Below are 16,889 nucleotides of genomic sequence, written 5' to 3' on the forward strand. Positions count from 1 at the left end.
AATGATTATGCCAATTATTAGTACCATTGTATTTATGGCTATGACTGTGTACTAGGGATGTTTTCTATCACAGTGAACAAACATCATGTGGTCTCATATTTGGTTCAGCTATCAGGGAGGTGTTTGGAGTTTAAAGCATGTTTTAGAATCAGCTGACTGAAGGTGTTGCTCACAGTGGAGACGCTCAGCTGGGGGCTGCAGCTGAGTGACAGGTCTCCACAAGTGCTTTTTCCCTCCGCTGTCGGACTGATTCTGACCCGGTTGCTCTCCCGGCTGTCACCTGACCACGTTCACATGTTTATTTTTCTCAATAAGAACGAGTAGACAGAAAACTGGACACTGTGAGTCTGCAACATGATCCTGTTCAGTTCCCTTGTTGAAGTCTGAGCCTTCACTATCATGACTGTATGTCCTCAGAGATTCTGAGCCTGCTCCACACGTTGATATTCAGCGTGTTTAACATTTTAAACACCTCAATATGATCCATAGATATTTAAAACTGTCAGTTATATACACTGTGTTATGAAGAAACATTTGATTTAGGGGAAAAAAACGCATTTGGCATTGTTTTTGACATGGAAAACGTTACGTTTTTTTGAATGATTAATTGATTATTGATTGTTAACATTTCCAAAGATCGATCACGGAAAATACTTGAAATTAACATCCCTAGTTCAGATCTGACTTTTATTAAGATTACGAGTTTGGCACTAATAAGGCGAGGCTCATTTGACACAGGTACACAGTAGCTGTTAGCGAGGAGGGAATAAACAATGGAACTGTCTTTTTGTGTTTTGTATGTTTTCTTTTGTTTTCTTTTATAAGCATTATTCAGTACCAAGAAAAGCGCTATATAAATCCTAGGAATTATTTTTATTTTTATTTTGTATGAATATTTTTACTACTTTCTTTTTTTCTGGTCACAATTATTATTATTTCTTATTTCTAATTATCTGATTGGCTGACCAGAATGTGACAATATTCATGAAAATAATAATAAAATAATAATTATTTTGTATTTGTAGAAAATCCCCCCTCCTCTTGTGGTCCATCCTGTGAAAATCCCAAGCGCCAAACTCCGGTCAAAAAATATGAAGCCAATGCGGAAGTGCTAAAAACTGCAGTTCATCAAGGATCTGCTTGAGGCTGGCTCCAGAAGTACTGGAAACCACATACACACCAATTCAAAGAAGACGATCTTTACAGCAGAAATAAATATGTTTACAGTCTGGTTCAAAAGACAAGTGTAGTCTGGATAGCTCATTTCTTGATCGGCACACACTGTACGGGGGTGGATTTTTTTCTATCGCAACAATTTCGAAGATATTGAGATTACGAGTCTTCCAATGAGAGGCACAGCTGACTTGACTGACAGGCGGGAACACTGTAGCTGTTGGCTAGGAGGCTCAAAGCCCGCCTCTTTACGTCACAATTGCTCAACAGCAGCAATATGGCTCCCGCTGACGATTTGGCCTCAAAACAGCGCTTAAGAAACAGATGGGTGACGTCACGGATACTACGTCCATTATTTATAGTCTATGGAAAATCCCCCCTCATTTCTGACTCTCCCTCGCCTGCTCACCTGCTGCCTGAGTGGTAGGAGCTCTGGAGCTGACAAAGGACAGTCAGCTCACCTGTGTCAGCCTTTTGAGAGAACAATGGAGCTGGCTGTTGACTGTAGATCCTACATCTCCACAACTGAGCAACTGAGTATTTGATCTACAAACCAGCTGGATCGATCATGATAAATATTCTAAGGATTGGAAGGCTCGTCTCATGGTCCTCTGTTCTTGCCGACGGCCCATTGGGTTGGTCATCTACATTACACCAGCACCCCTTTAAAGAAACTATTTTTCAATATATTTTTTAAGTGTTGTGACATTTTACCTGCAAAAGCAACGATTTTGACCACATGGTCTGCCTGGATATCATGGCTGAGGACCTGCTGCTGTTCCCCTGTGAGCTGCATCTGAGGCCGCCTAGGAGCAAACACATAAACATAACAAAGACCATTTTAAAAAACCTACATATACTCATAACATTTAATAAGTCCATTTTCTGATGGCTGTGTATCACATGACTTTAATAACACAAACATGTTTCAGTTCTCACCTGCTCTGACCAGAGTCCACAGAAAAGGGTCCATTCTCCATTAGATGCAGTACGTAGTAGATGTTGTAATGCAGCCTGTAGGGAGAGAGAGAAGAAGACTTGTTTAAAGGTTGACTTTAGAATTAAAGCTAGGGTTGGTAGTCACAGAAAACTAGCATGAATTTGAATGTAGCATTTCCTCAGGACTCCGTCTAACCCCTCCTCCCCTCCCCTCGAAGCTCCTCCAAAACGACGCCCCGCTCACATGTACGAGCGCCGCTGATTCACGACCATATGATGGTGACTGATTCAAAACCGGTCCTCAGCACATCGTTTGTGTTTTGCACTACGTCAACTCATGTCTCACTCAGCGGTAAGAAAACACCAAAACATTCTCATAGTGAAAGTTAAAAACACAAACAAACATGAAATGTACGCTCTGCAGGAGGCGGGCAGAACGGCAGGACGGGATTTGATTGGTTTCATTATTTGGCTCCTGATGGCAGGGATTGGTTGGTGTTTTCCCAGGTTTACTCCGGCTGTAGATAGCAGCTTTTTTTACCTCTTTTTTAAGAACACATTATGTACTGATTACCATCGGGACATAAAGGTCATTTTACCCAGTATAACAAAAAATGGATCTAAATCTGACTACCAACCCCAGCTTTAATGTAGAAGTTTACAGCGCTGGCGCTGACAGCTCTCACCTGTTACTAATTCGGACCCTGTTCCTCTTGGATGCTAGCAGCATCATGGCCATGTGGCTGAGGTACTCTGTGATGGCGGTGTGTGACATGCAGCCGGTGAGCAGAGACACCAAAGCCTGCACATCATCAACACTCTCACTCAGGAGCAGTATGATAGCCATGGCTGCGTATGGATTAGGACCCTGGAGATCAGACACAAATCAGGTGAAGACTTTAACTCAAACTTCCTGATGACTGGAGGACTTCTGTGTATGTCTCTGTGTGAGTCATACCTCAATGCCGAGGTTAAAGCTCTTCTTGACATCAGGAATACGTAGTCTGATGGAGGCCTCAGCCTGAGGGAAGAGGCGATGCTTCTTCACACACTCCAGAACGTCCTCCGGCCTCACTCGCTCTCCGACCTTATGCTGCGCCATAAAACTGACAGAAAAAAACAACAACACAAAAGACAAGAAAATAAACACAAGGAACATTTAAGAAATCATTTCGCTTGAATGGAGCTCTAGCCAAAAAGTCAATCACTGACTCACATTTTTAATATCAGAGATAAATGTTATTCCAGTTGTTACAACACACTCACTTGATCCTTACTCTAAGCAGCTTTGTGTAGCAGAAGTCATCTAGCTCAGTCTGACCTTTTGAGGGTTTTTATATCTTTTTGGTGTTTATAGTGTCATACTTACCTTCTTTGCCAACAACCATAAAATTCTGAGCCATCTCGCTGCCTTAGATCCTCAGGTGAGGCATTTTTGGTCGTTCCAAAGTCGATCACGCATTCTCCATCAGAACACCTCGACTTTGGAACGACCTCCCTGAGGAGATAAGGCTCGCAGAGTCAGTGACATCTTTTAAATCTCTTCTTAAAACACATTTTTACAGACTTGCTTTTGTGTGACTTCATGCTTCGAACCACTTTTACTTCTGCTTTATTATTATTTTTAGTTTTTATCCAACTAAATAATTGCTTTCAATTTTGTTTGATTATTTATTGTTTTAATTGTTTTTTTATTAATCATTTTAATGTTCCTCATTTATCCTGGGGATGCACTGATCCTACTTTTTAGGTCCTGATACCGATATCGATACCTGGTCTTTGGTATCTGCCGATACCGATACCAGACGATCCGATCCTGGTATTGATTTAACAATCTCTATTCCTTAATGTGAGGAAAGAATCATGTTTTGACAACTTCAGGCTTTTCTGACTTGATGGTTAACTGTACCTGGGTTCCAAGTGCTAAACCAGAGGCTGGAATCCCTTAACTCCATGCATCCTGAACAATTAAATCCAATAACCTGTCTGTTTTTTCACACTTTGAATCCATTAAACAAAGGTTTCTTCCTTCTTTGCAGTAGACTACAGCTGTCATAAACCTCTTCCTTTGGGCTCCCATCATATTTTTCAGCGTGACTGCCATCCGTCGAAACATTACTGCTGCACATGTTGCAAGTTTCCGGTGGAGTTGTTAGCAAAATTAGCTTGACATGCACCTAAACTGCAGAGCCTCTGTAGTTGTCCTCCATCATGCTCCACCGGGCAAAATGCACAGACTGACTGGAGCTGATGACGTAGGAGACACACATGACTGTTGTAAACACAGAAAAGTATAGAACTGAGATGAATAGATCTGCCATATGGATCGGCACTATATATCGGCCCCTTGTCACTGATATCCGATCTAGCTTTTTGAGTCCGATCTAGCCGATATCCGATACCAGGATCAGATCGATGCATCCCTAATTTATCCTTTTCATTTTTTCTAATTTTCTCTTCTGATGTAATGTCATCCTCTTATTCTGAAAACTTCCTTTATTTTCCTTTTAATGCTTTTATTTACTTATCCGTTTTTATCTATTTATTTATCTTGAAAAATGTCTTAAACAGTGATTCATTCATTGGTCTATTGTCACACCACTTCATTCTGACGTCACGGATACTACGTCCATTTATTATACAGTCTATGGTTTTCACACTACTCGTCACATTCACCCATTCACTTCAGATCCACTCACTGATGGTAGAGGCTGCTATATAGTAAGGGTCCATCAGTGTTAGCTCATCTCATTCACATTCACACACAGCTGTACAACAGCAGGAGCAATGGGGGGTTCAGGGTCTTGCCCAAGGACACTGAGTTGGGAACGGCCAACCTTCAGATTGATAGACGACCGACTCTGCCTACTGAGTCAATGGCATCACAGGTGCCAAGTATCAATATTTCAATTGAGTAACACTACGATCCTCTTAATACATTTCCCATCCAATCAGACTCATTGCATCACTACTTCATGACTCTTCCTGATGGCTCCAACTTGCACTTTACCCTTTTGGGAAATTTGGTAATCAGTTCATCAGATATCCTGATGTATCATTCTATGGTTGTTCTGCAAATGATCAATTATCATATCCTGTCATGTCCTAACATGAGTCACCTCTCTGTTATCAGCAGCCTGGCAGTCAGACTACAGTTCTTCTCCATTGAGGATGATGTGTTTCAAATAATAATAATAATAATAATAATAATAATAATAATAATAATAATAATAATACATTTTATTTTGGGCACCTTTCAGATCACCCAAGGTCACCTTACAGATCATAAAAGCATACATCATTAAAACATCATAAAAACAAACAAACAAACAAACAAAAAGTAATAAATAAAAACTAAAAACTAGTGAGGTGCAGAGAGTCCAGTTTAGAGTGAATATGCCAGTTTGAACAGGTGAGTTTTGAGTTGGGATTTGAATGATGTTTCTGTAGATTATGTCTCCATAATCCAAGACTGACATAAAAACAGCCTCCACAACCCTCTTCCTACAAAACAAAACATTGGAAACATAGATCTGTTTCTATAGAAATAGCTGACAGTCTGTCTGTAAGATTATTATGTACTTTAAAATTGAGGTTTTCATCAATCCAAACACCTAGATATTTATACTCTGTGACTCTTTCAGTTTTGAATCCCATTTTTAAGACTATATTTACATAATTGTGCTGTATCGTTCTGGCTCTGGAGAATAGCATCACTTTTGTTTTGTCAGCATTTAGAACCTGCGTTAAGTCATCCAGAGTATCTTGCAAACTGTTAAAAGAGTCTTGTAGATTACTGACCGCAAGATGAATAGAATCAGCAAAACAACACAGTGCAGTGTCATCAGCATACAGATGTGCATGACAGTTGGGCAAACAAGAAACAATATTGTTAATATAAATAGTGAATAAAACTGAACCTAAAATCGAACCTTGTGGAACTCCCTTTGAAACTGATAAAAAACATGAAAACTGGCTCCCAAGTTTAACAGATTGCTTCCTATCCGAAAGATAGCTTTTTCACCAAAATCAAAACTATACAATAGTTTCAGAAATGAGAAAGATCAGACTTACACAACAAGGTTTCGTATGCTGTGCTCTCTTAAGGCTGGGATTGTAATGTTGTTGTTCTTCAGGATAGCAACGATATCCTCCACCGTCTCTTTCTCCTTCATCATGAAGCGGAAGTATTTCTTCTTGAATGGGACAAACTGTGCAGGAAAACACAAAACATTAACATAAACGTTGTTCATTAGATTGGCTTTAATTTATGTTACGTTTGAGAAAGACTGAGTGGTGGAACAAATGAAACTAAAAAGAGAATCACGAGACGAGGTACCAAAAACTGTGGCTCATCTTTAAAGAATACTTCTTTACAACAACCTCTAAAGGAAGTAAACACCCACCCCATTTTAATGTGATCAATTCGTCAAAAATATATCTCATCCCTTAACCCTGTTGGTGGTATCAAGCTAAGTAAAATAATGTGATGTTTCACCGTTGCGTCTTTGACGATGTTCCTCCAGCGATGGCAGACGAAGTTGGCACTGCGGTACAGGTCCTGAGCAGGGACAAATCCAAGTACCTGTCTGAGAACTTCCTCTGGGAGGTCATCCATGCAGCCTTGGGGTTCCTGCAGGACCTTGTTACTTCCCAGGAGCCCGTAGTGCTTGTCAGGGAGGGCCTCCACCTCCTCCTCCTCCTCCTCATTGTGAATGTTTGTGCCACCTTGATCAAAGTCCTCATCATCCCCAAACATCTCTGCTGTCATTCCCTCCAAATAATCCACCTGTCTTGTGTCATACTGTTGCATAGTCTCTGCAGCTAACAGGCTAGCATCGTCCACCTCATCTTCCTCTGCACCAAGTCCTGCTGTCATTGGGGCAGCTAAAAGGCTAACATCATCATCATCATCATCCTGATCGTTGGGAAAGAGTTCTACATTGACTCCACTCGTGGATGTGGAAGAGCAGGGCTGAGGGGATTTGTGCGGGCTGGAACTTATGACTCCAGTCACTGAATAGAAATTGTTGATACTCTTCTGTTGCCCTGAAGGACTTCCTGAAACAGCAGCTGGTGGTATAAGAAATAAGAGATTCAGGCAAGTCCAGACTTTTAATCCATCAAATAATAACTGTGCACAAATACACTCCAGTTTTAAGCAGGAAGAAGAAGAAACAGATTACCACACTTCCGTCGCTTGGAGGGCGTCCTGGGGTAGAGCCCTCGGTTTGGGTTGCAGCTGCCCCCAGCCTGGTTGACTGTGTTGGGCCGGGTGAGGGAATCAGAGCCCTCTGCACCTTGTCCAAGTTCATTACACTCTGCTGCGTTCAGGTGCCTCCGTTTGACCTTTCCTGGGAGATCACAGAACATTCACTTATGTCAGCAGTGCAACACATTCTACAGTATTGGTGATAGTACTAGGTTAAATCTTGGTTTGTCCTTTTCACTCCAAACATGTGACACATGTTCTGAGCAATTAAATCAAATGCTGTAATAACAGCAACTGTTCAGAGACAAAATGTAAAGGGATCTGTCTTGTGGTTAGCTAGTTAGATACATTACCTACAGTTTGAAACATGCAGCTCTTATGTAGTTTTATATTGCACTGTTTCCAGGTACTGACAGTAGATAGTGCTGTCACACTAGCTGACTTTGATTTTACAGAATTTCTCAATTGCAAAAACACATTTCTCGACATCCACCACACTTTTCTCAACACTATATGCACAAAACTCAATTTTCAAACTACATTCACCAAACCTCTGACTCTTCCTGCAAAACCTAACAGTGTTGTCAGATCATACCTCAAGTCAATCAATATTAAAAACAATCCTGAGCAGTCATTACACACTACATCAAAACACTGAAAACACAATGCTCAGGACATGGAGCTGTAGGAATAATGTTTATTGTTCACAGTAGGCTAAATGAGTTTTGCAAGACAAAAAAATCCTCTTTGAATGTAGCACCAGTATCCAGTAAAAATAAAGTAAAGACAGATACAAATGTGAAGAACATAGTCTGTCACAGGCGCTCAGATTTCATCAGAAGTTACTGTTCTTTGTCTTTCTAGATTTTGCTCCCCTCCTCTTCCTCCTCAACCACCTCTTCCATGCACTCTTCCTCTGCCTCTCAGATCATTTCTGTCCATTGTTCAACCTTCAAAAACCAGTGCTCTCTGAACTGGCTTATACTGGTTTCCTCACATCATTAGCCACAAGTGTGAACCGTTTTGAGTGGTTGTGTTTAAGCTGTGACACCTGTGCTTGAAATGTGTTTCACTTTTACTACCTGTTCTTACCATTATGCAACACAAGGGCTTAGGGTTGCCAACTGTTCCGTATTAGCCGAGACATCACGTATATTGGGCTTAATTGATTTGTTTCATACATGACCTCAATTGCCCCGTATATTGACTATTAACTCTTGTAAATACAGCAGACTGCACTCTACAGATCCTAGATCAGATCAAACGACAGTGGCAGATCATGTGCCAATCACACCGCCTGTCATCCAATCACAGACCCCCCTCACACGCATCAGCTGGATGTTATACATCCCAAATGTGCCAAGTCCTGCAAAAAAGTGTGGAGAGGATTTTCTCTCTGATGGCCATTAAAAGGTCAGACTCAAGAGACAGATGCAGCTCAGAGCTGATCAAACATGAACTTCAGATATCTGTAAACTCTGACTCGTCATGTCAGGACTTCTCTCTGACTGCAAATTGACAAAAGACTGCTTGAGTCAATCAAGAGCAGCAAAAAGGATCCATGGAAAAAAGGACATTTGGTGAATCATACTCCTCTTTTACATTTAGTTTTTCTGTTGCCTGTTTTTTGATGTAAAAAGTCAAATTGTGGTTTCTTTGAGGTTTATTCATATGAGGTTACATAATGATACAGTAAGGATTAAAGGGAGTATACACACTTTCTGTATTTCCAGTTGAATCAGAATCAGAATATACTCTGAATTCACACATCATGCTCACACCACCATGGCACCGTGCACCTGTCCCTTATTAAGTGCATCACAGTCCAACATGTGTTTGAGTGAGTGAGAAGGTGTTTGAAGTTGTGTCTTACAGGTGAGAGTGCTCATGGTTTTGCCAAAGGAGTGACTGATTCAATACATGGGTTCAGACACTAGGGAATTTGGTTCAGACAATAGGGTTCAGTGTTAAATACTGTAAGTGAAAATGAAAGTTAAAGTTCTCTTACCTTTGACAGCCACCTCCATCTTTGTGTCCAGCTCACTCAAACTCACAAAACGACGTAAAATACAGACTTTGATTTAATAAAAACGAGTTCAACCTTTGCTGAGATTCATTTTCATCGTTGTATTTTTTCCTCAAATGAACAAACAGGACAGAGATCATCAACCGGTAGGGTTTACAATTAGTAAACAACAGCGGTTGCTAACGTGTTGTTAGCTTTGATGCTAAAATCGTATTTTCAAAACTGCGACCACAACAGTACCAACAACATGCTCCTGACACTAATGTCAACAAACCATGTTTACTTGTTGTTCTGTTTTCTGTCCTTAATAATGAACCTTTACGTCAAAGAAAGAACTTGTGGTTTTCAGCAGAGGGTCTGAAGTTTGTGTTGGTAATGAAGGATGGTGATTGGCCGGATTTTCTTCTTCTATGAATTTCATTGGCGGTTGGTAAACTAGTTGGTAAAGAGCGTTACTGCCACCAAGCGGACAGAAGTGTAAAGTGATTTGGTAGATTCAATCACAGCAAGACGATACATCTCTTTTTCAAAATAAATAAACCCTTTTGATTTAATTAAAACATAAAGAATCTATAGTCAGTATTATATTCTAAAAGGTAGACAGACTTAGGGATTAGCTTGTTAAACTATGTGGAGCTTTATTGCTGCTAAACCTTGCTGCCAGACCTTGTGAGGACTTTGGAGAAATGAGGACAGATCATGCACTTCATGCACATGAACACATTTGAAAGGGATATCTGAATAACAAAGAGAGTATTATACAACAGAACAGAACAGAACAGAATGCACTTTATTAATCCCTGAAGGGAAATTCAGGTGTCTGTCAGATAAAATTATAAAAATCACATTAAACAAGTAATTCAGGTGTCTGTCAGCTCTTCTCCCTAGAGCGTTCTGAAGCCTAATGGCTGAAGGGATGAAGGATTCTCTGTATCTCTGTCCTACAGCGCAGAGAGATAAGCCGTCCACTGCTGCTGTTTCTCTGGTCCACAAAGAAGTTGTGAAGTGGATGATCTATGTAATTTAGAATGGCCTCTAGCTTCTTCTGTGTGCATCTCTCCACCACAGCTCCCAGTGAGTCCAACCTGGTTCCAATCACAGTGCCAGCTCTCTTCACTTGTTTGTCTCGCATCCTTGTGTTTTATACTGCTTCCCCAGCAGACTGCAGCATAGAATAACACACTTACCACCACAGACTGATAAAACATCTGCAGCATCTTTCTGCAGATGTCTAAGGGTCTGAGCCTCCTTAAGAAAGAGGCAGCTCTGCCCCTTCCTGTAGAGTGCATCTGTGTTAAGGGACCAGGCAATGCATGTTTAATTACATCCATGAAATGTACGATAATGTTATGATAATAAACTGACTTACATATTTAAATGTTTTTAGAGCTCGTCAAATGCGCCTACATGAGTTTACACACTATCAGCACTGGATGAGAATGAAGCTTCTTTAACATAGACTTCAAGACACAATGCATTTTCTTAGCTGTTGTTGGTTAGTCACAATGAGACAAAACAGACTCAGGTAAAAGCAAAGGTTGTATTAAATTTATTCATTGGTCCTTACTTCCTAATTTCAACAACATCCATAACCAGTTATTGCACCATAACAAGGTCGGAGGCACAGCGTGAGTTATTACCTATTAACCAGTCACTTCCTTAGTGGATACAGTACCTCTGTTGTACATTACAGGTCATAAAAATCAGCTCACACATGTTAATACTGATGTTAATACAACAACCGAATGAGTTAGTGAGTTAAATATCTCGGTCCTAAAATGTCTCTTAGCAAATTTTAAAGGAACAACGTGAGGCAGCAAATTGTGGGTTTATTGAGCTCTCTACTATGCAGGAGGATCAGATGTAAGAGTAATAAAGTCATCTGAGCTGAGTTGAAAGTCAAAATGAAGCTGTACTCCCAAAATTCAAAATGTGAATTCAGATTTCAGACTTTAATCTCAGCAATTGGACTTTAAATTCAGCAAATTGAACTCATTCAAACTTTAAACTCACTATTCCATCTCCAGAGTTAATACTATTCTGACTTCGGGTCAGAAATCTTGAAATTAGAAGTCGTGCTTTAACAAAGATGGCTGACTTTGAACTTTGAAATATGAATTTAATGTCAGAATTTGGATTCTTCTTTTATTTTCTCTTTTTAAAACTTATTTCCTCACAAATAAAGTCAGAAGTCTGAGTTTAATCTCTGAACTCAAAGATGTTCTTCCTAATCCAACCCTAATCATCTTCTGCTCCTCTTAAAATATAGTGCAAGAATTCAGATTGACTTTTACATGAAGCAGAAATTGCACACTATTTAAGCAATACCCGATGATGAATAATGTTTAAAGTGTAAAAACTAAATGATCTTCAAGTCAGAGAATGATATGTTAGAAAAACTGAAGGAATGTCTCACAAATGACAGCAAATTGCAAATTGTAACACTACTTATAATCTCATAAAAGAGCTGGAATTAAGATTTTGTAGTTTAAGGGATAAAACTAGAACTGAAGCCTGACAGAATGCCTGCAGAGAGTGTGCCATGCATTAACAATCAGCCACTGTGGTATGCCTCAGGTCTGCAGGTGTTTGACAGCACAGTGGGACATGTTATGTGAGCAGGGCTCCTTCATGAGTTCAGTTCTAAAGATCTGTCTGACCCCTTTTCCAAAGTTCAGTTCCATTATTTGACAAACATGTACGTGGTCACACAGAGAAGTATCTGAGTGCTCTGTGGATGGTCATTGCACTTCATAGAAACAATCATTAAGATATGAGATTACATCGCGTCTAAAACCAAAGTGCAACAACATTTCTTACTAATTCCTGTTTAGGTTTGGAAGTTTTACATTCCCTAACACTACTCTTCCAGTCCTGTGTAGGAGCCTGCTGTAACAGTAACATCTTTAATGTCTGAATCACTGCTTCAGGACGGGCAGCTCTCTCGGTTTAAAGAAGGCCTGAACCATCCCCATGGCAAAGATGTACACTTTGGCGTCCACCACAATCTTTTCTTTCTTCAGCAGATCTGCAGGAGTCAACAAACAAACAAAGAGTTAGATAGTTTGTGTGTTATTGTGCAAACATTCATACAGGAATTTGAAGCCTCACCGTCTATTTTCCTCTGGAACTCGTCGAGAGGTAAAAGAAGGACTTCCACAAACTCTGGAGAGAGAAGATCAAGGTGTGTTTGATGACTTGCATTTAAAAGAATATGAATTATTTCAGATTTAAAGGGAAATACAACTCACCTCCATCGCCTGAGGAAGAAGCAAAGAGAAAATTAATATTCAATATGCCTCTTATGTTACAGGCAAGTGTGAAAGATACACTATACAGCAAGATACAGGACAGGGAGGATGAGGAAACACTGGGCCACATGGAGGAACATCCAGAATCATTAACTTGAATCTCTCCTGTTGTTTGTTGTAAGTTTATTGTTTCAGCTTGTTTTGTTCATAAGTAGGTGCTAACGTGGTTTCCATTTGTAATCATGTATTTTGTGTAAATATGTGTTTTCAATTTGTTGTAGTTCCCTTGTTCCCTAGAAGAAGAGGTCATCACTGGCAGGTGAGGAGCCTACCACAGTTTTTTAACCGTCACTGAATGGCTTACTATTGAGCCTGTTGATTTTAATGTAAGTGATTAATGCTGTCATGTACAGCAATGGAGGCTTTTAATGGAATGCAAAATTGTGAATAGACATTTGACTATAACTGCACTGATTGTGGACTGAATTATTTATTCAACACGTCAATGAAACAAAGACGACACAGCAATTAAATAAGTCCCTGGTCTAGCAGCCCCTCAGTGGATTAAAGGGTTTTTTTGGTTGGACCAAATCAAGTCACTACAGGTTTTATTTAGAGTGTCAAGGTATAAAATATATTGAGTCTTGTGGATCATCATAGTTTCATGTTATAGCATAGTCTAGGTTAAGTAGTTCTTATCATGGTATAATTTCATTTATTAGGTCTAATCAAGAACACACTGTTTCTAGTTTTGTCAGATTTATTCATAGACTGTGTAATAAATAGATGTAGTATCTGTGACATCACACATCTGTTTTTGAAGCCCTGTTTTGAAGCCGATTGTTGGCGGGAGCCATATTGGAAATGTTGAACTCAACGAAACTTCTGATGAGCTAGTGTGAGGTAAAGAGGCGGGCTTAGAGCCTCCTCGCCAACAGCTACAGCGTTCCTGCCTGCCATCAAGTCAGCTGTGAGTCTAATTATAGAAAACTTGCAATGTTAATATCGTTGAAACTACTGAATTATGAAAAAATTCACCCCCCGTACAGTGTGTGCTGATAGAGAAATGAGCTATCAAGACTACACTCGTCTTTTGTACCAGACTGTAAACATGTTTATTTCTGCTGTAAAGATCTTCTTCTTTGAATTGGTGTGTATGTTGTTTCTGGTACATCCGGAGCCAGCCTCAAGCGAACACTTGAGAAACTGCAGTTTATAACACTTCCAGCTTGGCTTCAATTCTCATGACTGCTGGTTGCTGCTTAGATTTAATACAAAGTATGATCATTTCTTATCAATGCGACAAAAAAAAGAGTGAAAGTGGGTTTTAAAATGAGAGGTTTCACAACTTAACCCACACTCCATATCTTTTCATCCATTCTTTTTATGATCATGGGAAAGATTCCCAGACAACCAAGTACCAGAGGTTTGATCATTAAATATGTAGGGGCCATAATGTTGATTTTCTATCTTATTCGTTAACCATGATTATTTCCTGTTTTATTGCTTACTTCATTTCCGCTTTTGGGTTCATGGGTGTGGTTAACCTGTTCAGTTGGGGGCGGGAGGCACACATAGAGGGTGAGTGGGGTTGAGTATTTTTTGTTGACCGCCACCGTCATCGTCATTTTCATTGTTTATTTTGATCTTTTTTGGTATTGATTTATTTTGAGTGTTTGTTAATAAACAGAAAACTTACTTTGAACTTTGATTTTGATTTAATGGCAAGACGCGTCGCAAGGACAACCCCATTTAATCTCTGCGGCACCTTACAAGCTGAGCCACTTCAAAATACATGAGCAAATTGTTGATGTTGTCTTGAACATTTCTATGCTCTTAGTTGAAACATATTTAACTGGTTAAGCGCTTCAAAAAAAAAGCAGCAAAGGAATAATAGGTGTGATGACCAGAGGTTGGTTTTAAGGGAGTTCGGGTTTTCTTCTCACCGAGCTGCTGAGTGGGGTTTATATTCTCTCCTTCATCTCCGTTGATGTTCACCATGACAATCTGGGTGGTGCAGTTAGACAGACCGGGATCCAGACAGGTCACTGCCATCACAACAACACAACAACATTACTTCTTGTAACTTTCTGGCCCTGGATAAAACATGTAATTAACTGTTTTCTACTCTGGGATGCTGACCCCAGAAGCTCTCACACACGCAGAGATAAGATCCTGCAGAGAGAGGGAGCTAATGTAATCTAGAGAACAGAAGGTCTTTGTGTGTGGATACCTGGAGTGACACCAACTACTTCTCCTTTGTAGCCAGTTTCTTCTTTCAGCTCTCTCAGGGCAGCAGCTTCTGCACTTTCTCCTTCGTCGATCAAACCTGAGAAGAGCAAACAGATCAAAAGTATCCTTAGTGTTTTGTAGATCAAATCGAGGGAGATTCAAGACAAAAGCAGTCAAGTTGTGGGGACTGAGAGCCTTCTAGAGATCCACTGAGAATCCTCTCACCTGCAGGGAACTCCAGAGTGCAGCATCCCATCGGAGGACGGAACTGCTTCACCATCACTACGCAGTCTTTGTGGAGGGTCCGCTTGAGCAGGGCGATGATTCCAACACCTGCAGAAGAAGAGCATTAAAACCAGGAAACACCCTATCAGACCTTTCTCTCACTGCAAGCATGAGACAACAGGACCAGACACACTCACCATCTGCTTCTGTGTTGGCCCGTCTTGTTGTCCTCTTTGCCGTCTCCCAGGTCCTAATGGATGAAATCAGAGATTGTAACTATACTCAGAAAACTCAAGTAGTTCTTTAGTCATGTCAGACCAAGACAGAAGCGTACCTGACATTTCCTGCAGGGTCCATGTATGTCGTCTTCTCAAGCTGCACCCATTTTCCTGCTGCTATGAGCTGCAACACAACATTATACACACAACGCAGGTTAGGGTGATCTGAATGGCACTGCAACACACTGCTCTGTTAATATCAGACTGCCAACATCACTACAGTATCTGTATGATCTAATGTTGTAATATTGAGTGGATCTTAAAACTTGTATTGTAAAGTGAGGATGTCCAGTCATAACTACACCAAATAGGAATTCAAATCAAAGAGTTACAGAAAACGTGTGCCTTACAGGCCCCAGAAAGACATGATTCATTGTTTCTTTTAGTGAAATAAAAGTACATTTTGCAGGTGTAGTTACCAAAACAGTCAGTTTATTAAAGTGTAGCATTTCAAGAAAGTTTGCATAAACATATGTTATAAGACAAATCCCATTAGACAGTGAAAACACGTACCTCCTCTTTCACTATGTGTGGAGTAGTAGTCACTGCGGGTTTCTCTGGGTTGCTCATTTTCAGTAGATCAACTGAAAAAGAGAAAAGTCAGAAAGATCAACTTCAAAACTCGAAACTGTCTTCAAACCCCTCAGCTTGAAATTTAAACGAAACTGACTAAAAAGAACATTTTGAGTGTTTATGGACGAGACGAGTCTGATCATGAGTCGATCAATTAGCTGCAACTGAACACAGCTAACAAGTTCCACCACTCCCCCTGTTAAACCTCCACGTTCAGCTTCTCTCTTTGTTTCTGAGTTTATTTTAAGATAGCTTACAGCTTCACGTAAAACTCTGCATCAACACTTTGGAGCTTGTGCGTTTAAAACTTTTAACAATTATTAAAATAGGAAAACGAGCAAACTTAACTCACGTGAAACACAAACCGTTTGTGAGTGAAAGTAAAGATGGTGTATTTACTCAGAGAAGACACTCTGACACAACTTCCGGGTACAAAATACGTCACAGGAGTAGTTTTATCCATAGTTGTATCAGTTAATGGGGAAAACGCTCCTATTTAGGATCTTTGGGTTGTTTTCATATATATATATATATATATATTTTAAACTGGTGAAATAATAAAATAAAATATATTTTGTAACAGACTCAGAGACAGTTTCTTCCCGAGAGCCATCACAACACTAAACACCCACAAACAGCTGGCATAAACAATCCCCTCATGTGCAATATTTATATTTATAACTGTGCAATAGTATTCATGTCAAGTGCAATACCTGGAACTATGAAAACATTTTCATATAAAGTGCAATATCTTAAACCCAAATACCTCTTATCTCAACCGGACTGTAAATATTAAACACGTTTTATATTAAAACTATATTTATATTGCCTTTTATACATATTTTCTACCTGTTTTTATTGTATTTGTATTTATAACCTGCACCTTCAGGAGCAGCGCTTCTAATTTCATTGTACTGTACACCTGACAATGACAAATAAAGGCTATTCTATTCTATTCTATTCTATTCTATTCTATTCTA

The 16,889-nt window shown here is 39.8% G+C and overlaps 2 protein-coding genes across 2 annotated transcripts in view; both read right to left on the reverse strand.

The window, feature by feature from the left end:
* Window positions 1-9,763, reverse strand: part of fbxo18 (F-box DNA helicase 1) — a 31,063-nt gene extending 21,300 nt beyond the window's left edge. The window contains exons 1-8 of the mRNA XM_034673461.1: window positions 9,333-9,763; window positions 7,299-7,466; window positions 6,611-7,185; window positions 6,187-6,323; window positions 3,071-3,218; window positions 2,799-2,980; window positions 2,113-2,187; window positions 1,888-1,979 (exon numbers count right to left, since the gene is read on the reverse strand). Coding sequence (XP_034529352.1) covers window positions 1,888-1,979; window positions 2,113-2,187; window positions 2,799-2,980; window positions 3,071-3,218; window positions 6,187-6,323; window positions 6,611-7,185; window positions 7,299-7,466; window positions 9,333-9,351 — 1,396 coding nt within the window. The 5' untranslated portion in view covers window positions 9,352-9,763. The remainder of the gene's footprint in view (window positions 1-1,887; window positions 1,980-2,112; window positions 2,188-2,798; window positions 2,981-3,070; window positions 3,219-6,186; window positions 6,324-6,610; window positions 7,186-7,298; window positions 7,467-9,332) is intronic.
* Window positions 9,764-10,876: 1,113 nt separating this feature from the next.
* Window positions 10,877-16,388, reverse strand: nudt5 (nudix (nucleoside diphosphate linked moiety X)-type motif 5). The gene is made up of 10 exons (XM_034673494.1): window positions 16,262-16,388; window positions 15,850-15,920; window positions 15,393-15,460; window positions 15,256-15,308; window positions 15,059-15,166; window positions 14,835-14,930; window positions 14,548-14,649; window positions 12,602-12,610; window positions 12,462-12,515; window positions 10,877-12,378 (listed from the first exon to the last, which is right to left on the reverse strand). The coding sequence occupies exons 2-10, from the start codon at window positions 15,904-15,906 to the stop codon at window positions 12,269-12,271; spliced, it is 657 nt and encodes a 218-aa protein (XP_034529385.1). The 5' UTR covers window positions 15,907-15,920; window positions 16,262-16,388; the 3' UTR covers window positions 10,877-12,268.
* Between the last annotated feature and the right edge of the window lie 501 nt (window positions 16,389-16,889).

The sequence above is a fragment of the Notolabrus celidotus genome, chromosome 21, assembly GCF_009762535.1.
Source record: "Notolabrus celidotus isolate fNotCel1 chromosome 21, fNotCel1.pri, whole genome shotgun sequence".
NCBI lineage: Eukaryota > Metazoa > Chordata > Actinopteri > Labriformes > Labridae > Notolabrus > Notolabrus celidotus.

Coding starts and splice junctions, on each gene's coding strand:
- nudt5 (XM_034673494.1), bottom strand. CDS start 15,906: ATGAGCAACCCAGAGAAACCCGCAGTGACTACTACTCCACACATAGTG. Junction 14,931..15,058: donor CACTCTGGAGTTCCCTGCAG/GTGAGAGGATTC, acceptor TGCTCTTCTCAG/GTTTGATCGACGAAGGAGAA. Junction 14,650..14,834: donor AGTAGTTGGTGTCACTCCAG/GTATCCACACAC, acceptor TTGTGATGGCAG/TGACCTGTCTGGATCCCGGT.